Consider the following 19,614-nt stretch of genomic DNA (forward strand, 5'->3'; position numbering starts at 1 on the left):
TGCCCGGAGAGGGAGGCCAACAGTGACACTCATGAGGGTCTTGTCATCCGGTTCTCCAAACTAAAAGCCAGAGGAGTTGCAGAAGAGCAGGCCCTGGCTGGGCAGATGTGTCCCCTCCAACCTCTGCGCTCCCCCCAGCACCCGCCCCACCGGCTGACCTGGGACCTCGGCAGAGCCTGCCACCTGCCGGAGCTTGTTCTAAGAGTGGCTCCTAGTGGTACCCCTCTCAACATCCCCCATTTATCCCGAGCTCCCTGCGACAAAGATGTCGCCCCTAAGTACCACGGAGCCCTTGGAGCTGCTTTTTTTTTTTTTTTTTTTTTTTTTAATTAATTTGGCTGCGTCGGTTCTTGGTTGCAGCAGCACACTAGCTCTTCTTTGTGGTGCACGGGCTTCTCTCTAGTTGTGGCATGTGAGCTTAGCTGCCCCACGGCGTGTGGGATCTTAGTTCCCCGACTGGGGATCGAACCCTCGTCCCCTGCATTGGAAGGCAGATTCTTAACCACTGGACCACCAGGGAAGTCCTGCTCCTGGAGCTCTGAGGATCAACAAGAGGCATCCAAACCAGAAAGGGTAGCGGGCCTGTCCCTTTTCCTCCCCAAGGGGCAGTGCCCCCTCAGACTGGCGAGCTTCACTCCCAAGCCAGGTTAGGACCCCTGTGTCAGGAGGACAGGCCTCTTTGGGGACTTCCCAGGATGAATTCATGACAAGTTTGGGGTAACCCCTGCAGGAGGGATCTCCGGTCAGGGAGGGGCCCCTCAGTATCCTGCAATACCCCTCCCACCCACCAGTACCTCCCCAGGTGGGTCCCTGATTTGCTGTGTGGCCTTAGATTGGTGGCTGCCCCTCTCTGGACCTGGTTCCTGTCTGACCGCTGCCAGGCTCAGCTCCAGCCCAACCCCGCCTGACACTGGCTCTGCCTCTGCCTGGCTCAGCTCCAGACAGCAGGGCAGGGCTGTCACATGCTGAGCCACGTGACAGGCAGCGGCTGGGGGCTCCATCCCACGCAGAGGACGGGGCCCCTGCAGCCCCTTACCCCAGTCCCAAACGGCTGAAGCCTCCAGGGGCTACCAGAGCAGGTGTGGGCCAGGAGACCTCTCCTGCCCTCCCAGGTAGGCAGGGGCAGCGGGGAGGGCGGGGGCAGTGAGCAGCATCTCCCAGGTGCCCAGTCGGCCCAGAGGCCCTGGGCCAGCATCCCAGGCAAGACCTAGGGCACCAAGGTGGTAGGGCAGCAGCGGACCCAGGGCGATAGGCCTGGGGCGATAGCACAAAGGATATTCCTGTCCCCCTACCCGTAACCTAATCGCCTGCCTGTCTGACACCAGCACCTGCCAGGGGATCATCCCCCTTTGTGCTGGCTCTGACAGGTGTGCCTGGGGTGGGGGTGGGGTGAGGCAGAGGAGCAGGAACACAGGAACCCCATGGTGACGCTTGTATCATGACGGTTCACCTAGAGTGCGGAGGGTGGCGCTCTTTGCCGGGAGGCAGGAGGGGACAGCAGGGGGTGGACCCAACCCCCCGCTCTGGAGCCCAGCTCAACAACCTTCTCACGTGGGTCCCAGCCTGCGCCTCATGCCCCGTGCCCTCTTTCTGGACTTCCATTTCCTCATTTTAAAATGTCACGTTGCCGGGTGACAGGCGCTGTGAGCGGGGTGCTGGATGGGGTGGTGATGTTGGACACAGACGTGCAGAGGGCCTGGGCCCTGGGATTGGATTTCTGGACTCCAGCTGTCTTTGGATCTGACCTCTTCATTTTGCAGATGGGAAACTGTGGCTCAGAGGGGCTGGCGGGGGCGGGGGCGGGGTCCCTGCTACTCCAGGCCACAGCCCACACCACACACCGTAATTCCTGGGTCCACTACTCTGGGCTCATCCTCCATCCTTCCCATCAGGGGTCGACATGGACCCCTCAGCTCAGAGCTCCCTGGAGACCTGCTGTGTGGCCCTGGCCTGGTGCTGGCCCTCTCTGCGCCCTGGCTCCTTCTCTGTGGTCCAGGAAAGGATGTAGAGGCCCCTGAGGGAAGTGATGGGGAAATCTTAGCCTGCAGCCTCCAGCCAGCCCAGAGTCAAAGTCAGGCAGGAGGTCAGGACAGCCCCGCCCCAGGGGCTGGCCCAGCCTTGGATGTTTCGTAAGGGAAAGGCAGCTGGGTAGAGCAGAACCGACCAGGAGGAAGGGCGGCTTGGCAGGGCCTCAGGTATGGTGTTCTGCAGAGGCTGGGGATATAGCAGCAAGCAGTCAGGGCCAGGGACCCGCTGGCAGGTTGCCTTGGGGACTCTGGGTTGCCGTCAGTCCTGGCAAGCCACGCACAGGGACTAGCTTTGTCTTCTCGGAGCTTCTCTGCTCACCTGAGGAGAAAGGGGAAGGAGGAAGGGAGTTCCCTTTGCCCCAGCCTAAGAGAAAGGGCCAAGAGTCCCCAAGCACCCTTATTTTGTCTGAGCTGGACTGACGCCCCTCCTCTCCCTGGAGTTACCAAGAGTCCCAGCTCTGGACCGGCCGCCCTGGGAAGGAATGCACCCCTGTCCCGGGGAGGGGGGGTCAAGCATCCATTTGGCAACACATTTCCTGGGCAACTACCACGCATGCCCGTTGCCGGGGTGGGCTACGCAGCGAGCGGTTCTGAGCGATCGCGTTCGTGGGAATGGACTCTGCCAGGGTCCAGGAAGGAGAGACTTCGCCAGCATCAGGCAGCCGGTGGCACAGCCTCTGTGTGTGGTGGGGCAGGGGTTGGCTCGGCCCACGGCCAAGGGTTGATCCCCAGCTCCCCAGACCCGTGATGGAAGGGAGAGGGCTGCTCCCCAGAGTTTGGGAGGCCTTGTAAAAATCCAAGTTAAGGCCACACGGGGCAGGGAGGAGAGATCAGATTGGAGACCCTAGGGTACTGGGACCTGCAGAGCCTTCGAGACAGCCCTGTGCCGTCCACCTTCTGACAGCCTGATGGGGGTCCCCTGGGCCCTCAGACCACCATGTTCACCTCTGTCACTCTTGCCAGCCCCACATCCCTGTCCCCACCTGGGTCTCAAGTTGATGTCCTTGCCTCCCTGGGGCCCACACTGAGCCAAGGTCTCCTTGGGTTCCCACCCCAGGGTCTCCTCCCCGAGAACCCCCAGCACAGCTGTCCATTGCAGTCTGAATAACCGTCGTTCAGAGCCATCCTCAGAGCGCTCACGGGGCTCGGCCCTGCACCACGCGCTTCACAGCACTATGGGGCGCCTGCAAGACGCCGTCCCCGTTGCACTGATGGGGAGAGTGAACCACGGAGAGGCCGAGCCACCTGCCCAAGGTCTCCCAGCTAATACACAGAGTTGCTGGGATTTGGACCCAGGTCCCCAGGCCCCCGACACGTCATATGGAGGGAGCTCTTAGAAGGCCTGTGGTATAGACAGGGAAACGGAGGCAGAAAGGATGAGAGGGTGGGCAGAGGTGGTGGCTGGGAGGTAGCTCAGAGGCAGGACCAGCCAGGGCCCAGGGACGGGGCTCGGGCAGCAGCTGTTTCTTGATGATGAGTTGGAGGCAGCAGACCTGAGTGCCCGCCCCTTTTGTCACCCTCCTCGATGCCACATGACCCGGGCCTCAGCTTCCTACAGGGGTGCCATCCAAAAGCCATGCTGCACTCACATCAGGCACCCACGCTGGCACAGTGTCTGGCACAGTCAGTGCCCAGTCACTATTATTATTATTATTATTATTATTATTATTATTATTATTATTATTATTATAGAATCCCCAGGCTCATGGCCTTGAGGGGAGGTGGCTAGCCCTGGGGCCCGGGGAACCAGGCCCATCCCTTGTCACATCAAGTGACTGAGCAACTCCCAGGGAGGTGGGCTCAGGGCCCCCAGACCACCTGATGAAGGAACCCCCTCATCTGTGTGTCTGCAGTGGCTGCTCAGCTCCCTTGGGAGGTCACAGGCCCGGGGTTCCCCCAGGCCCAAGGCAGCCTTGCACATCCGCTTACCTGGCTTGACTCCAGTCCCCTGCCCTGCAGCAGTCACCCCTTGGGGCCTCGGTCCTGACCAAACTGCAATATGGTGTGAGCTGGCCTCAGTGTTGCCAGGAGAGGCTGCTGGAATGTTCCAACCAGACCTCCACCCCCGCGGAGCTCCCCACCCCACACAGTACTCGGAGATGCACTATTCATGTGACGTGCCTTACATTTTTGTGGGTTCTGCAGACTCTTAGGAAAGGGCACAGAGCCTTGCGGAGGCGGGAGAGGGGTGGGTGTGGTTTGCCCTCAGCATCCGTCAGCAGAAGTCTGAAGGTGAGAGAGGATGGGGGGAGGAAAAGGGATGACTGTCTGTTGAGTACTTGGTAACAATAACCACAGCTGACCGTTATTAAGCTCTTACCATGTACACAATGGCCGGTGCTTCATGTGGTGGAACGGTAGCATCCCCTTTTTACAGGCATGGAAACTGAGGCAGGGAGAAGATGAGTGACTTGCCCAAGGTCACACAGCCAGAGAGGCAGGGTCAGGGTTTGAGCTCAGATGGCGGCTCTAGGGGTCAGCAAGTCTCTTGGCTCTTGGGTCTCTGGCCAGTATGCCTTCCTCCCTGGAGGAGGGTTGGAGCTGGGGACAAGGCTGGAGTGAGAGGGGCTCTGATGATGTCCCTGTTCTGCTACAGTCACCCTCTCTGGGGGATGTGGTGCCCGCCCTGTGACCGAGACAACTGCCCCATTTCTCCTGGTCAGAATAGGAGGCCTGTGGGGTCAGTTTGGCCCCCATCATGCCTATGGGGACAGCGTAGGCCTCCAGCCAGGCTCTCAGCACAGCGTGCCCATCAGAGCAGGCCATCCTGTTGGCTGGAACAACTCATGGAGTCCTCCAGAAAACTTAGGGCCGTGGTGGCAGTAGTCACTTAACAATAGCTGGCAACCCTGAGGGCACTGACTCCCTGTCCTGGGCTTAGAACTGGCCAGCATGGTCTCATCTTTGATAAACACCCATCAGGTGGTAGGTGGCAGGGTGACCTTAACAGAAGAGGAGATTGGGGCACAAAGACCCAAATGATAAGTTAAGTAGGCAAAGACGGGTCCTGCTGCCCAGTCCAGTGGGAGGGGTAAGAGAGGGATGGGGGGGCGGGGCAGGGAGGTGGACAGAAGGAAACCAGGTATTTATCACAAGGTATGACACAGTGCGGTGGGGAGCAGAGCCAAGGGCCCACTGTGAGAATGTGTACGGGAGCAATCATGGTGGGCTGCCTGAAGGAGGCATCAGTCAAGCAGAGACCAGAAGAGAAGTGAGTCAGAGAGAGAAGGAAGACAGGGTCCCCACTGGTCCTTGGCACCAGGCCGAGGACTGAGTGCATCAGAGAGCTCCTCTGATGAACTTCAAGTAAGCAGGCAGGTGCCTGGGGGAATGTCAGAGCCCCTACCCTGCCTGCCAGCCCTGACTGATGACAGCATGGAGGCATGACTGCCCCCTCACCCCTCACCCCTCAACATTCCCTGCTTCTCCAACACTGTGGCCGATGGGGCTGGGATGGGCGGAAGGGCTTCTGGGAGGTGGGGGTCTTCTTTCCCTGTCTTGCTGCGGAGCTGGGGCACAGGGAGAGGAGTCCTGTCACCCAGCCCTCTGAGCCACCGCCAGCCAGCCTGGCCACCAGGCTGGGGACAGTGGGAACAGAGCATTCTGTGTTGGGAATGTCCCAAAGTGGTGGTTGGTGGACTCTCCCTCTGGTTACCAAACTCTCCCTGGTTACTTCACTCAGGCCTGCTGGGGTAAGGGCTACCCGTCTCCAGGAGGGGCACCAGAATAGGGTGGGGGCCATGGCTTAGGGTTAATTTCTGTGTGGCAGGAAGAAGCGTGACGCCCTGGCTCCCTGCTCACTCTTAGGGGCCACGGAGTAGCTTTCCCCAAGCCCACACCCAGTCCCATGACTGCCTTGGGGTCCAGAGCCCTCCTGCCCACTGGTTAAGAGGTGTGGTCTGTAGCTCTGTCAGTGGGTGTCCAAGTGTGCCGTGTGTTTGTGTGTGTGTGTGTGTGTGTATGTGTAGGTGGGGCAGCCCTGGTCCCTGGGCTTACGTGTAAGTCCCCGTGGGGTGCCCGTGGGTCCACGCGGGTGCAGGCAGGGGCGGTGGAGGCTCCTGGAGGTGGGGCGCCCCGGCCCACCCTGCCCCACCCGGCAGGATGGACCCCTTCGCGGACACGCTGCAGCGGCTGCGGGAGGCCTTCGGCTCGGGGTGCACGCGGCCGGCCGAGTTCCGGGCTGCCCAGCTGAAGGGCCTGAGCCGCTTCCTGCAAGAGAACAAGCAGCTTCTGCAGGAGGCGCTGGCGCAGGACCTGCACAAGGTGGGTTGGAGGGGACAGGCAGGGGTGGGAGGACGACGGCAGGGTTGGGGAGGTTGAGAAAGGGGAGATGGGGAAAGCTGCATCCTCCATGAAGGGGGAACTAAAAGCCGTTATTAAGCTCTTGCCATGTAAGAGCTTACCCCACCTCCTTTCCTGTGCCATAACCTGCTCTTCTGCATTCACCCATTCATTCATTTCTTCATTCACTCCACTACTATGTTTTTCTGTTTTTGGTTGCGCGGTGCAGCTTGCAGGATGTTAGTTCCCCGACCAGGGATTGAACCTGCTCCCTCAGCAGTGACAGCGCGGAGTCCTAACCACTGGACGTGCCAGGGAATTCCCCCACTCCACTACTATTTATTGAACACTTACTATGGGCCAAGTACTGTTGTAGGCTCTGGGGATAAAACAAATAAAACAAAGTCCCTGTGTCCAGGGAGCTGGCCTCCTGGGGAGAGACACAACTAGACAGTAAATAAATACACAGCATGTTGGATGGTAATGAATGCCATGGAGAGACACTCCCAGTGTGAAGGGGGTGAGAGAGGGCCAGGGTCAGGGTGCTGTTTTGTATGTGGGGGTCAGGGAAGGTTTCTCTGAGACGGTGGCATTTGAAGGAGGAGGGGGAAGGATCCACGTGGACAAGGGGGGAAACAGCAGAGGGCACAGCATGTGCAAAGGCCCTGAGGCAGGAGGTGCCTGGTGTGTTTGTGCTTGAGGAGCAGCAAGGAGGCCAGAGTGGCTGAAGGGGAGTGGAAGAGGCAGAGGTATGCAAGGGATGAGGCTCAGGGAGCTGGGTCACACCGCTAGGGCCGCATGTGGAGGACTTCTGCTTCACTAGGTACCGTGGCCATCATGGCCTCTGTCCAAACCCTGGAGGCCTGGGGGCTCAGCCCCTCCCATCTCCAGCAGCAGCCACAGCAGGACCTCAAGAAATACACTTCCTTGTAGGCAGCCTTCCACTGTCTCAGCCAGCAGGGCCCACCCGTGTGGCTGCCGCTACCCTAAGACAACTGTCCAGGGGCTTCTTCTCTGGACAAAATGTCCCTCGAGCTTGCCACAAAGGCCATGGTGCCCAAGCTCACCCGTGACGCCCCACTGGCCCCTCACCACCTGTAACTCTCCAAGGCTGTGACTCTTTACCAGCTGGTAAGGTGCTGTTTTGATAGTTAACACCCAGGACAGGCCCACAGTGCATACTGGCTGCCGGCCAGCCCCTGTGGTCACCACTTGTCCCCAGGGGGCTGCGGCAGTCCCACACTGGCTCATGCTGAGCGCTGAGCTCATCTTCTCCCCAAACCTCCTGAGCCCACGAGCAGAACCCTGGGGTCATCCCTTTCTGCCCTCCTGCCTCCCCTGCCCTTCCGGTGGGCCTGCTGGCTCCACCCAGGTCATGAAAGAGATGCCGGCACTGGCAGGCCTGGGAGGCCTTCTGCAGCCTCCTTGGGCCCCACCTGATTTGCAGGCACCCAGCCAGGTGTCCAGAGCAGTCACAGACTTTAAGACTAGTATCTCGTGGCATCTGGGGTCATGGGTCAGGGCACCCCCGTTCACGGGGGCAGCAAAAGCTGGCCACAAGGACTTGTCCTGAGGACGTGACCTCCTGGTGACGCCTACTCCCTTTCTCAGGGTCCTCAAACCTTCTATTTATCACCACGCTCTGGGACTGTAGCCAGGTGAGACCCGGGCTCCCTCGTCAGCCATTTCTGGAATCATCTGCTATCCCATTTATGAAACCAGGGCACTGGGTCGTACTCTCTTTGGCTCTCTGACACTCAAGGGGCCTGGCTTTGCCTCCCTGTGGGGAGTGTCCATTCACTGGACCTGGTCCAGGACAGAGGGGGCTCACACCCCCTACCCTGGCATGTGGGGCTCCCTGGGGACTGACACCCCACTGAGCCTCTGCCCTGCCCACCAGCTGGCCTGGCCTGGTCGCCTCCGTGAGACCTGACCCGATGGCCTCTGTCTGGTCCCTGTTCTCCCTACGGCTCAGATTTCACCTCCTGCCTGCAACCCTCAAGGCTCCAGGAGCCCGCGCCCCACAAAGGGAGCAGCAGCCCAGAAAATGCAATCTGGTTCCTGCCTCTGGTCTGGTCCCTCCCTCTGGGCTCGGCCAGCCCTGTCCCCCACCCTCCCAGCAGGCAGCATCTGCCCTGTCTGACCTGCACAAATCCTCCCATTTAGCCCCCAACAGCCCTTCCAGGTAGAGGTGGTCACCCCCAGTCCCCCACAGAGGATACTCAGAGAGGGCATGTTCTTGCCTAAGGGCACAGAACCCTAGCTCAAAACAGCCTACTCTCCAAACTCCTGGCATTCAGCAAGGTCCAGATCATCCCTTAAACAGGCCCAAACCTCAGTCAGGTCACAGGAGACCTCGCTGGGCAGGAGTGTGGGCTGTGGACACAGACATAGTAGAAGGCATGCCTGAAGCAGGCTCAGCTCCTAGAAGCGCTGGTGGGCGTGGCTTCTCCTCCCAAGGTCCCTGCACCCTCCCCCTCCCCCCAAGGCTCAGCTCTGGCACTCCTGGGCCCATCGCCCTCTCCTCTGACAGGAAGGAACTTGCACCATAATGGCTGAGTCTCAGGCATCAGGACAGCCTGGCTCTCGTGTCCTAGGCCATGGGCCTCCAGCTGCCTGCAGCCCACAGGCTGGGTCCCTCCCCCCTCGTGGGGGTGGGGCAGGCATGCTGGCCGGCAGAGATCAGGACAAAAGCCCTATTGATTTTCTTTGACTCCTGCCCTTGAAATCTGCCCTGGCTCCTGGGCTGTGGGAACTGATGGCAGAGACACCTGTCCCCAGTGACCAGTCCCCAGTGACCCAGAGACACCTGTCCCCAGTGTCCCCTGCGGACTGACATCCACACAGCAGGCCACAGAGGGCCACACAGACAGTCCTGTTCAAACTTAAGTTAGATCCTGTCCCTGCTCTGCTCAACAGTCCTCACCCCAGCTGCCTGGCCTCATCACCTCACCCACTCTTCTCCCTGCTAATCAGGAACACAGCAAGCCTGAACCTGCCCCAGGGCCTTTGCACAGGACATACCATCTGCCTAGAATATTCTGCCTCCAGGTATCCATGGGCTCCTTCCCTCCCTTTCCTCACTGCTCAAATGTCACCCCATCCCAGAGGCTGGCACTGACCATCTTATATAAAATAGAGCAAAGACACACACACACACACACACACACACACACACACACACGCACACACACACTCCAGCAGTCTCTATCCCTCCTACCCTGCTTCAGCCTCCCACTGCGCTTGTCACGTCCTGATGGAGTAGTCAGCGTTATCATCACGTCGACCGTCCCCCCTACAATGTCAGCTCCGTGGGGCAGGTTTTCGGTCTGTTTCAGTCACCGCTGCATCCCCAGCACAGAAACGGCACCCAGGCACTGTAACCATTCAGTGAACATGGAGTGAATGAATGAATGAATGAGTGAATAAGACAGGCCTTGCCTGAGGAGGCGTTACCCACCCCAGGGCTCCGGCCACCTGTGGATCCTGGGTGCCCTGGCCCAAGCCCTGCCCTTGCCCCTCCCCCTCCCCTGCAGTCAGTCTTCGAGTCAGAGGTGTCTGAAATCAGCATCAGCCAGAACGAGGTTAACTTGGCCCTTAGGAACCTGCGGGCCTGGATGAAGGATGAGAAAGTGCCCAGGAACCTGGTGAGTGACCCTGGGCGTCAGGGCCGCAGGCAGCCTCTCTGGGGGGCAGGTGGTGCCGAGGGGCTGGGGTCTTGGCACCTCACCGTTCACCATCACTCTGGTCCCGACCCAGGCCACACAGCTGGACTCGGCCTTCATCCGGAAGGAGCCCTTCGGCCTGGTGCTCATCATTGCCCCCTGGAACTATCCTCTGAACCTGAGCCTAGAGCCCCTGGTGGGCGCCCTCGCAGCAGGTGAGAGGGAACCACCACCTTCTCCCCCCAACCCACGCCCATCCCCCCAGCCGCACAGCTGCCCACAGAACCAGGGAGGAGGGGGGAGCTGGCACCAGGTGGCTAAGAAGACCTGGTTCCCATCTGGCCCACCATCCCCAGGCTGTGTGGCCTCGGGGCCAGCACGGCACCTCTCTGAGCCATATTCTTCCCCTGAAGGTGGAGTGGGGCCGGCACCTGCCCTGCAGGTGTGAGGACTGAATGGAGACGGGGAGCGGGTACAACTGGCCCCCTCCTCTTCCCACCCCGCCCCGCCCCCTCGCCCCGCCCCACCCCGCCCCTCAGGGAACTGCGTGGTGCTGAAGCCCTCAGAGATCAGCAAGAGCACTGAGAAGGTCCTGGCCGAGGTGCTGCCCCGATACCTGGACCAGGTGAGCAGGGCCAGGTACAGACCAAGCAGCTACACGGGCTGAGCAGGGCTAAGCAGGCCCCGCCGGGCCGGGCAGCCCTTGGCGTGGCTCCTCAGACAGGACCTGAGTTCCAGCCTCACTCCTGCCTCCTCTGGGTTGTGTGGCCTTGGCCAGGTCACCGCCCCTCTCAGTCTGTTTCCCTCTGAGTGAAACAGAGGGGTGGGGCCTGTCCCACGGGGGTCCCTGTCTGTCTCTGGTCAGCCCTGCTGGCCCAGCCCCGGCCTCAGTCCCAAGCCCAAACCCGCCAGGCCCCAACCTTACACATGTTGGGCTGGGGCTACCTGTGCCCAGTGCCCCTGGGGAGCTCCCTGCTCCCCCCAACCCAGCCCACCTGGAGCCCATGGCACCAGGCAAGGGGACAGCCGTCCCAGGCAGGCAGGCAGGCAGGTGTCCTCTGGGCTCTCAGGCTGGGGTCCCAGAGGGAGCCCTCTGCCCATCTGCCTTGCAGAGCTGCTTTGCTGTGGTGCTGGGCGGGCCCCAGGAGACCGGGCAGCTACTGGAGCACAAGTTCGACTACATCTTCTTCACAGGTGAGGAGCCAGTTTGGGGGTTGTGCAGGATGGGAGAGGTGAGAGGCTTGAGCCCAGCCCCACCCTTAGGGGTCTTATCCCCAACTCTGAGAGAGGCTACAAGGGACAGAAGCAGGCAGCCAGCCAGGGAGGATGCAGACTGGGGCAAGTGCTGGGTGGTGCTCTCGGCCCCAGGACGAGCTTGCTCCGCTCTCCCTGAGCAGGCTGGGGAGCAGCCCCGGGCCCCTGGGGACCCTTGGGAGGGATGGGCCGCATCCCGGAACAGGCCTCTCCACCACTCACAATCTCACACATCACAGCATCTGCCCTTGCGGAGCTCCCGCTGTTCCAGGCACTCATTCAGGAGCCCACGGCCCTTCTGGAGGGCTGGACAGATGAGGGTTTGGGGGCTCGGGTGACAAAAAGATGCAGTGCCCACTGCACTAGCCAGGATTGGGGCAGGCTGTATTTTGCTCCCAGAGGTCACCTGCCATCACCCTGACATGTGCCCATGTGGTCCAGATACCACCTAGCTTCAAGAGGCCAGGATGGAGTTTCCAGAAGAGATGAAAGGGTGGAGGATACAGACAAGGCGAGGCCCTGGAGGAGGGAGGAGCAGACCCACCTCCTGTGTTGCACACCTTGTCCCCATCAGAGCAGGGGACGTGCCATCTCTGCCTTTCTCCTCCCCAGACCCTGCCACGAGCCCAGGACAAGGCCTGCCAGCCGCCACCTTAACAGACAGGGAGGGCGACTGTGGGAGCAGAGGGGCCAGGGACCTCAGCTGTTCCTGCAGATTCCCAGGGGGTGGAAGCACCAGGCGGAGGAAGCAGGGGGGGGTGCCTGACCACCCTGTACCATCACACCCCAAAGCTCAGTGGACTCTGAGCCCTGGCCCCCCAGGACCGAGGGTGCAGAGCAAGGCACGCAGACCCCCGGAGGCCGGCTTCTACGCCAGGTCCCCGAGGCAGTCTGTGCAGAGGCCGATGGACCGCCAGAAGCTAATCCGCCATAATCTCCTGACTTCTCCAGGCCTCAGTTTCCTTATTGGTATGATAGGGGCCATCCCCAAGTCACAGGCCTGTCTTAAGGACAAATGAATGAATGAAAGCCTTTGTCACAGCACGTGGCCTGGGCAGCATCAGCTCACTCACTCACTCAATGAATGTTTACTGAGAGCGCACACGGGCACCGCGAGGCCTTGGGATAAAGCAGGGCTAGGAAGGCAAAGCCTCCTACGTGGTCATGGGTCCCGGCAAAGGTGATTGGGGTGGAGGTGGGGAACTCAGTTGTGGGCGTGGTCAGGACAGCCAGACAGACAAGGAGGTGTTTGAAAAAGATAGGAGGACCTAAGGGAGGAGCCGTGGTAGGGGGAGGCCGCTGGGCTCAGCGGACACGGGGGCCTGGATGGGAGGGAACGAGGGCAGGGAAACAGGAGGAAGTGAGGCCATCCCACCTGGTCCAAGTGACCGAGAGCCACTCTGGTTCCTTCCACCCCAGGGAACCCCCGAGTCGGCAAGATCGTCATGGCTGCTGCTGCCAAGCACCTGACGCCTGTCACGCTGGAGCTGGGGGGCAAGAACCCCTGCTACGTGGACGACAACTGCGATCCCCAGACCGTGGCCAACCGCGTGGCCTTCTTCCGCTATTTCAACTCCGGCCAGACCTGCGTGGCCCCCGACTATATCCTGTGCAGCCCCGAAATGCAGGCCCGACTGCTGCCCGCCCTGCAGAGTGCCATCACCCGTTTCTACGGCGAAGACCCCCAGAGCTCCCCAGACCTGGGCCGCATCATCAGTGAGAGGAATTTCCAGCGGCTCCGGGGCCTGCTGAGCTGTGGCCGCGTGGCCATCGGGGGCCAGAGCGATGAAAGCGATCGCTACATCGGTGAGTCCTGCCCTCCCTGCCACCGTGCCCAACGCCCAGCCCACCCCAGCTAAGGCCCCTCCACGCTGGGGGCCACAGCTGGGCCCCGAGTCTGGGCCCAGCCTGTAACCTCGGGCCCTGAGGCTCCCCGACCCCACTGCTAGAGCCCAGCCTGGTCCACGGCTCTGGCGCCGCGATTCTGTGACACTAGTGTTCCGCGTTGCCGTGTCTGAGCCCAGAGTTTTAGGGCTCAGTTTCCCAACTTCAGCCCCAAGATCTGCTGCTCCACGGGGCCATGACCCCAGGCCCTATGAGCCCACGATTCCTGGTTCTGAACTGCAACAGCCCGTCCTGAGCGTCCGCTATGCTGTGAACAAAGCAGCCCCAGTCTCCTGGGCCGAACGGCTCAGAGGGTGACGCTGCTCCCCAACAGGCGGGGACTTGGGACCTCAGATCCGGTCACCCTCTGACTGTAAGACCAAGGCTGAGGGGCTCTCTGGCCCCTCCGGGCCCCGCTCAGGCTGGGGAGCCCCTCAAGGTCACTTCCCGGGGGCTGTGGGGAGATCACCTTCCCCAGAATGTCCCTGAGCCTGGAGCCCTGGGTCCCTGGACCCTGCCTGCCCGAGACCCCAGCCCTGGGGCTGAGCCGTGCCCTGTGCCCGGGCAGCTCCCACGGTGCTGGTGGACGTGCAGGAGACGGAGCCGGTGATGCAGGAGGAGATCTTCGGGCCCATCCTGCCCATCCTGAACGTGAGGAGCCTGGACGAGGCCATCGACTTCATCAACCGTCGGGAGAAGCCCCTGGCCCTGTACACCTTCTCCAGCAGCAACCAGGTGGGCTGGACAGAGGTGGGAGCAGGTGGCAGCAGTGGAGGGTGGAGTGAGGTCAGCAGAGGGTGAGGTGGTACCAGGACCAGAGGGGACCAAGGGGCCTGGAGGGAGGGGCGGGGGTCCTGTTCCCTCGGGGACAGTCTAGGAGCTCTGGGACGGTGGCGCTGTCTTGGCTCTGTCCCTCTCTTTTCTCCTCGGGGCAGCAGGGCCTCCCCCTGCCCTCCAATCAGGCCACATTCTCCCGGGCTTTTAGTGGGCGGTTCCCCAGGGTCTTCCCTAGGGTCCAGTGTCCCCTCTAGGTCAGCCCCACCTCCGTTCTTCTGCATCATCATGGCCTGATGGCGGCAGTGTCCCCTTTCTCTGCCTGGCTCCTGGAAGGCACACACGACATGGGATGGCACGACTGGGGGAGGATGAATGACCAGGACATGCAGGCCCAAGAATGAGCCCTGGCCCCCTGCCCCTCCCTGGGATTTCTCTCAGTGGGATTTCTGAGTCGGCAGATGGGGATCCACTCCACCCACCGGCAGGCAAGCCCCGACCTAGCTGCTACCTGAGGGTCACACGTACGTTGCCACTAACTATAGCCAAGTTTTCGTGCAACTACAGTTTAGTGTTTACTAATCATCCCCCCCCACCTTTCTTCTTCTTTTTTATAAATTTATTTATTTATTTTTGGCTGCACTGGGTCTTCGTTACTGCACGTGGGCTTTTCTCTATTGTGGTGAGCGGGGGCTACTCTTCATTGCAGTGCACAGGCTTCTCATTGCCGTGGCTTCTCTTGTTGTGGAGTACGGGCTCTAGGTGCGCGGGCTTCGGTAGTTGTGGCACGTGGGCTCAGTAGTTGTGGCTCGCGGGCTCTAGAGCGCAGGCTCAGTAGTTGTGGGGCACGGGCTTCGTTGCTTCGCAGCATGTGGGATCTTCCCGGACCAGGGCTTGAACCCGTGTGCCCTGCATTGGCAGGTGGATTCTTAACCACTGCGCCACCAGGGACATACCCCACCCAACCCCACCCCAGCGCCCTCATTCTTCAAATACACCTCCAGACTGAAGAGAATGGGCCTTCATTAAGTCAAGCGAGGATCAAGTTCATGTTTCCAAAACCCAAATCTCAGTGTCCTCCCTGTGCTGCATGCTGGCCCCCCGCTGCCTCCCTGCCCCACCCCACCCCTGGCCTCCCCACCTGCCCTTCGCTCTGCCTGGGGGGCCCTCCTACTCATCTCTTCCCCACCTGAGACTCAGCAGACCCCTCACATCCCTCCCGGAACACCTCCCTGACTGCCCGCCCCATCACCCTGCACCCTGCACATCCCCTGGAGGATGCTGGGTCTTCTCCCGCCTCCCCATCAGGCCCGAGTCTGTGTGCACGTCACCTGCATGGGCCACAAGCAAGGGATGCTCAAGAAACACGTCTCCAGCTGGGGATGGGTGGCAGGCTGCTCCGCAGCCACAGTCTTCAGCTCTCACGGTGGCCTCAGACCCTGCAGTGGGTCCCAGGGCCCTGAGGGGGCCGGACAGAGCCCCCGCGGCCCCGGCAGCGCCGCCATCAGCCTCATAGCTGCTTCTCTCCCAGGTGGTCAAGCGGGTACTGGCCCAGACCAGCAGTGGGGGCTTCTGTGGGAACGACGGCTTCATGCACATGACTGTCGCCAGCCTGCCCTTCGGAGGAGTGGGTACGTGCCGGCAGAGCCGTGCCATCTCTTACTGTCATCTCTCACCCTGCTCCCTTCTGCAGAGTCTGAGGCGGAACCTTCCATACCTGTCTCTGCATTTACATATGTAGGAGGACCCACAGATACACAGTTTAGGTGTTTGTTTGTTTTGGGTTTTTTTGCGGTACGTGGGCCTCTCACTGTAGTGGCCTCTCCCGTTGCGGAGCACAGGCTCCGGACGCGCAGGCTCAGCGGCCATGGCTCACGGGCCCAGCCGCTCCGCGGCATGTGGGATCTTCCCGGACCAGGGCACAAACCCACGTCCTCTTCATCGGCAGGCGGACTCTCAACCACTGCGCCACCAGGGAAGCCCCAAACCCCAGTTTAGGTTTTTTTTAAACATCACTGTGATTGCTAGGGCTTAGCACACGCAGGGCAGCCTTCCGTGTTCTCTTTACTCCACAGTGAGGCTACATGCTGCTCCTTTAACCCCTCCTGTGTCCCCTCTGTCCCACGCTCAGCGTGTCGCACAGGAGACAGGGGCTCCTGCCGGCTCCCCCCTCCACCAAGCCCCAGCAGCCCCCAGTACCGCTGTGAAGTCCTGGCCTCTGAGGCTGGTCCCAGCAAGCCTGACGGCTGTGTGATGTGAGGCCACCACTTCCCCTCTCTGAGCTCACCTCCTCCTCAGGGGACGAGAGGGCCAGAGGCTTGCACTCCCGCCACCTGCCCACACCTGGCACTAGAGTAAATGACCAGCCGGTCCTGGCAGGCTGCCCTGGTGGGCCTGGAACCTCCCTGGGGAGCGGCTGGTGTCACAGGAGCACACGGCAGGCTGAGATCGACGCTGTGGTGGTGGAGGTCCAGGGCTGCGCACCGCTGCTGTCCCCGGTTCTGGAACCCTCTTCCCCAGCACCCCCTCCTCGGGGAAGCGTGGGGTGTCTGTCTGCGGGTGAATCTGATCTGCTGCTCCCCTGACAAAGCCTTCCACGGCTCCCAGGCCCTCAGACGGAGCCAGGGCTCTGACTCAGCTTCCTGAGGCCGCCCTTCCTGGTCTGGCCGTGGGTCGTGCTCCTGCCTCCTTCCCCGCTGCCCTGGTTGCAGCCCCAGACACACAGAGCTCTGCCCAAGTCCCAACACACCACGGTCACCCACCTCCAAGGCTCCCTGAGTCGTCCCCGAGCCTGGGCCCCTCTTGCCCCACACATCTGCTTTATCTGGTCAACTCCTCCACATCCCTCAGGCCTCACTCACTCAAGGAAGCCCTCCTGGATTACCCCTGATTCCACCAGGCTGGGTCCCCTGGACTTCCTTCCCACTGCCGGGTCCTTGACTGCCTCCCTACCTGGACATTGCGACTCATAACAACACAGCCCTTACTGTATCTATGGGTCTGAACACTTGCCCAATCCCTGGAACTCTAGGAGGTGGGTGCCACTGTCACCGCATGTCACGGAGGAGACCAAGGCGAAGTCACTTGCTTAAGGTGACATGGCTACTTCAGAGCTGGGATTCAACCCTGGGCAGCTGCCCCAGAATCCACTATTTTAAAAAAAAATTTCCATCTTCCCTCCTTTTTTTCTAATTGAAAATGTTGATTTATAATGTTGTGTTTCAGTTATATATATATATATACACGCTCTTCTTTTCAGATTCTTTTCTATTATAGGTTATTACAAGATATTGACTATAGTTCCCTGTGCTATACAGTAGGTCCTTGTTTATCTATTTTATATAGTTTGTGTCTGTTAATCCCAAATTCCCAATACATCCCCCACCCACCCCCAGATTCCACTCTTGACCACTGTCTACCCATCATGCCCCAGCACCTGGTGTCCCCAATATTTATTTGAGTGGGTGCTGGGGCCAGGCTCAGGGCTAAGCCCTTTACCCACAGCATCTCATGATTAGCCCACTTTACAGCTGGGGAAACCAAGGCTCGGGGGGTGAAGTAGCCCACCCAGGTCATACCGTGTGACTGGCAGAGCCCAGGTCTGTCTGATGCTCCCCGGCTGGCCGCTGAGGGCCTGACTGCTGTGTTCCCTGTCATCGTACAGGCGCCAGCGGGATGGGCAGCTACCACGGCAAGTTCTCCTTCGACACCTTCTCCCACCACCGCGCCTGCCTGCTGCGCCGCCCTGGGCTGGAGAAGGTCTACGCTCTCCGCTACCCGCCCCACACTCCACGCAACCTGAGGGTGCTGCTTACGGCCATGGAGACCCGCAGCTGCAGCTGCGCCCTGCTCTGAGCCGCCCTACGCACAGGGGCTCCGAGCGTCCCTCCCAGCTCATGTCTATGAGTCCTCCGCTGCCGTGGCCACCTGAGGCTGGTGGAGACATGACCTGGGGTCCACGACACAGGAGGAAAACACCTGCCGGGGCCACGGCCCAGACCAGTGCTTGCCCTCCTCCCGCCTGGGGCTTCTTTTTTCAGGCCCTCAACTGCCCCCCAGCCAGGATGGGCCAAGGTTTGGGAGAAACGGTGCAGTAACCTGCCCTCCAGCTCCCACGCTGGCCACCTGTGTTCCGGGACACGAGGGCAGATGTGGGCCCCTCTCAGGACCCCCCTTTTCTGTGGAGGGTGCAGAAGGGGTCCTGGCATCCGGTCCATGACACACTGCGGGCCTGCTGTGACCTGGGTCGTCCCTGCCCTCTCTGAGCCTGGTTCGCTATCTGTTGCACAGAGGAGGTGATTAATGCCTCCTGAGATCATCGCGAGGATTAAATTTTGGAGCTTAATTGCCGACTCCAGGCTCCAGCCATCCTGTCTCCTCATTTGGGAGGGGGAGGCTGCTTCCCTCTACTCTCTCCGCACCTCTCCCTCCAGGTCAGGTTGATGAGATGCCCACAGTAGGATCTCCCTTCCCTTCACCTCGGGCCTCTTAGGAGCTCTGAACTAGCTCCTGTCCCCCAAGTGGCTGGCCCCGGGCACCTTCCCCTCACCACGTCCCACACTGGACTCATCCTCTTCCCTGACCTGCTCATCCTCCTGGGCCCTCATACCCCATCCGCTCAGCTACAAAGCCAAACTCCCAGGCCTCCTGCTAGACACTCCCTTCTCACCTCCCAAGTCCCACCTTTGAGCAATTCTTGATGATTCTATAAAATACCGCAGACTTCCCCAATCCACACACTAATCGCTGTGCCCCGGGCCATCCATCACCTACCCTCTTCCCCCGGGGCCCAGCCCTTCTTCTCAGAGATCTTCCCAAAGCCCACTAGACCATACTAGCCCTCAGCCTGAACCCCTTCAGTGGTTCCCCTGGCTTACAAGTCTGGACCCATAACAATCTTTGGGAGGCTCTGCACAGCCCTGTGCACGTTCCCCACCCCCCACCCCCCCACTGCCAACCCATCCTTGTCCTCTTCTAACGCACTGGATGTGTCCTCCTTCTCTGGTGGACCTCCACACAGAAGCTGGGCATGCTCTCTGGCCTTTCTGGTTCTGCTCGACTCCTCCTTGCTCTCTGCTTGGATATCATCTCCTCCAGGAAGCCCTCCCTGACCACCTTCCACTCCCCCCAACACACAGGTGGCCTCAGGGGCTTTCTCAGTGTCCGCAGCCTCCAGGGTCCCTCTGCCACACAATTCACTGGGAGGAAACACGGGTTTGGGGGCTGTTGAGGGACGGGGCTCCCGGGTCATACAGATCCAGGAGGGGTTCAGGCGGCCGCACTTCGCAGATCTAAGGCTTGGGCCAAGCTACTACACAAGTCCGTGCCTCAGTTTCCCCATCAGTAAAGCGAAAATAATCGTTCCTCCCCACAGGGCTGCCGGGAGGATTAAATGAAGACGCCAGGATGAAGGTTTAGCATAGAGTAGGCATGGCTCCCGCGCGGAATCACCACAGGCTATGATTCTCATCACCGTTATCACACACGCCCCGCCGAGGCCGAGAGGGTGCCCTCCGACCCAGGGTGCCGGGTCCGACAGTAGAAGCAACCTTAAACCACGCCTCGGATGTCCCGCCTCCAAGAGCTCGGGAGTCCCGGGTCACTATCTTCTCGCACCCAACCCGGCGGCGCTCTACACCACTTCAAGCGCCTGCCTGCTCCTCTACCCAATCGGAGAAAAGATTTTTTGATCCCGTCTCTTTCTGCTGCGCCACCAGCCAATCAGACCA

At 60.6% G+C, this 19,614-nt stretch overlaps 1 protein-coding gene across 4 annotated transcripts; it reads left to right on the top strand.

Moving 5' to 3' along the window:
* The first annotated feature begins 955 nt into the window (after nucleotides 1-955).
* On the top strand, nucleotides 956-19,299 carry ALDH3B1 (aldehyde dehydrogenase 3 family member B1). Of its 4 annotated transcripts, XM_067037716.1 has the most exons (11): nucleotides 958-1,112; nucleotides 6,128-6,290; nucleotides 9,845-9,955; nucleotides 10,068-10,188; nucleotides 10,513-10,598; nucleotides 11,086-11,167; nucleotides 12,647-13,033; nucleotides 13,680-13,846; nucleotides 15,417-15,516; nucleotides 17,550-17,644; nucleotides 19,260-19,299. In XM_067037716.1, the coding sequence occupies exons 2-11, from the start codon at nucleotides 6,129-6,131 to the stop codon at nucleotides 19,275-19,277; spliced, it is 1,329 nt and encodes a 442-aa protein (XP_066893817.1). In that variant the 5' UTR covers nucleotides 958-1,112; nucleotide 6,128; the 3' UTR covers nucleotides 19,278-19,299. The 4 variants fall into 4 exon arrangements, with proteins under 4 accessions (XP_066893814.1, XP_066893817.1, XP_066893816.1 ...); XM_067037713.1 differs by lacking the exon at nucleotides 19,260-19,299 and having other exon boundaries at nucleotides 956-1,112; nucleotides 17,550-18,236; XM_067037715.1 differs by lacking the exon at nucleotides 19,260-19,299 and having other exon boundaries at nucleotides 963-1,112; nucleotides 5,996-6,290; nucleotides 17,550-18,235.
* Nucleotides 19,300-19,614: the final 315 nt, after the last annotated feature.

Source organism: Kogia breviceps, chromosome 7 (genome assembly GCF_026419965.1).
Source record: "Kogia breviceps isolate mKogBre1 chromosome 7, mKogBre1 haplotype 1, whole genome shotgun sequence".
In the NCBI taxonomy this organism is placed as follows: domain Eukaryota; kingdom Metazoa; phylum Chordata; class Mammalia; order Artiodactyla; family Physeteridae; genus Kogia; species Kogia breviceps.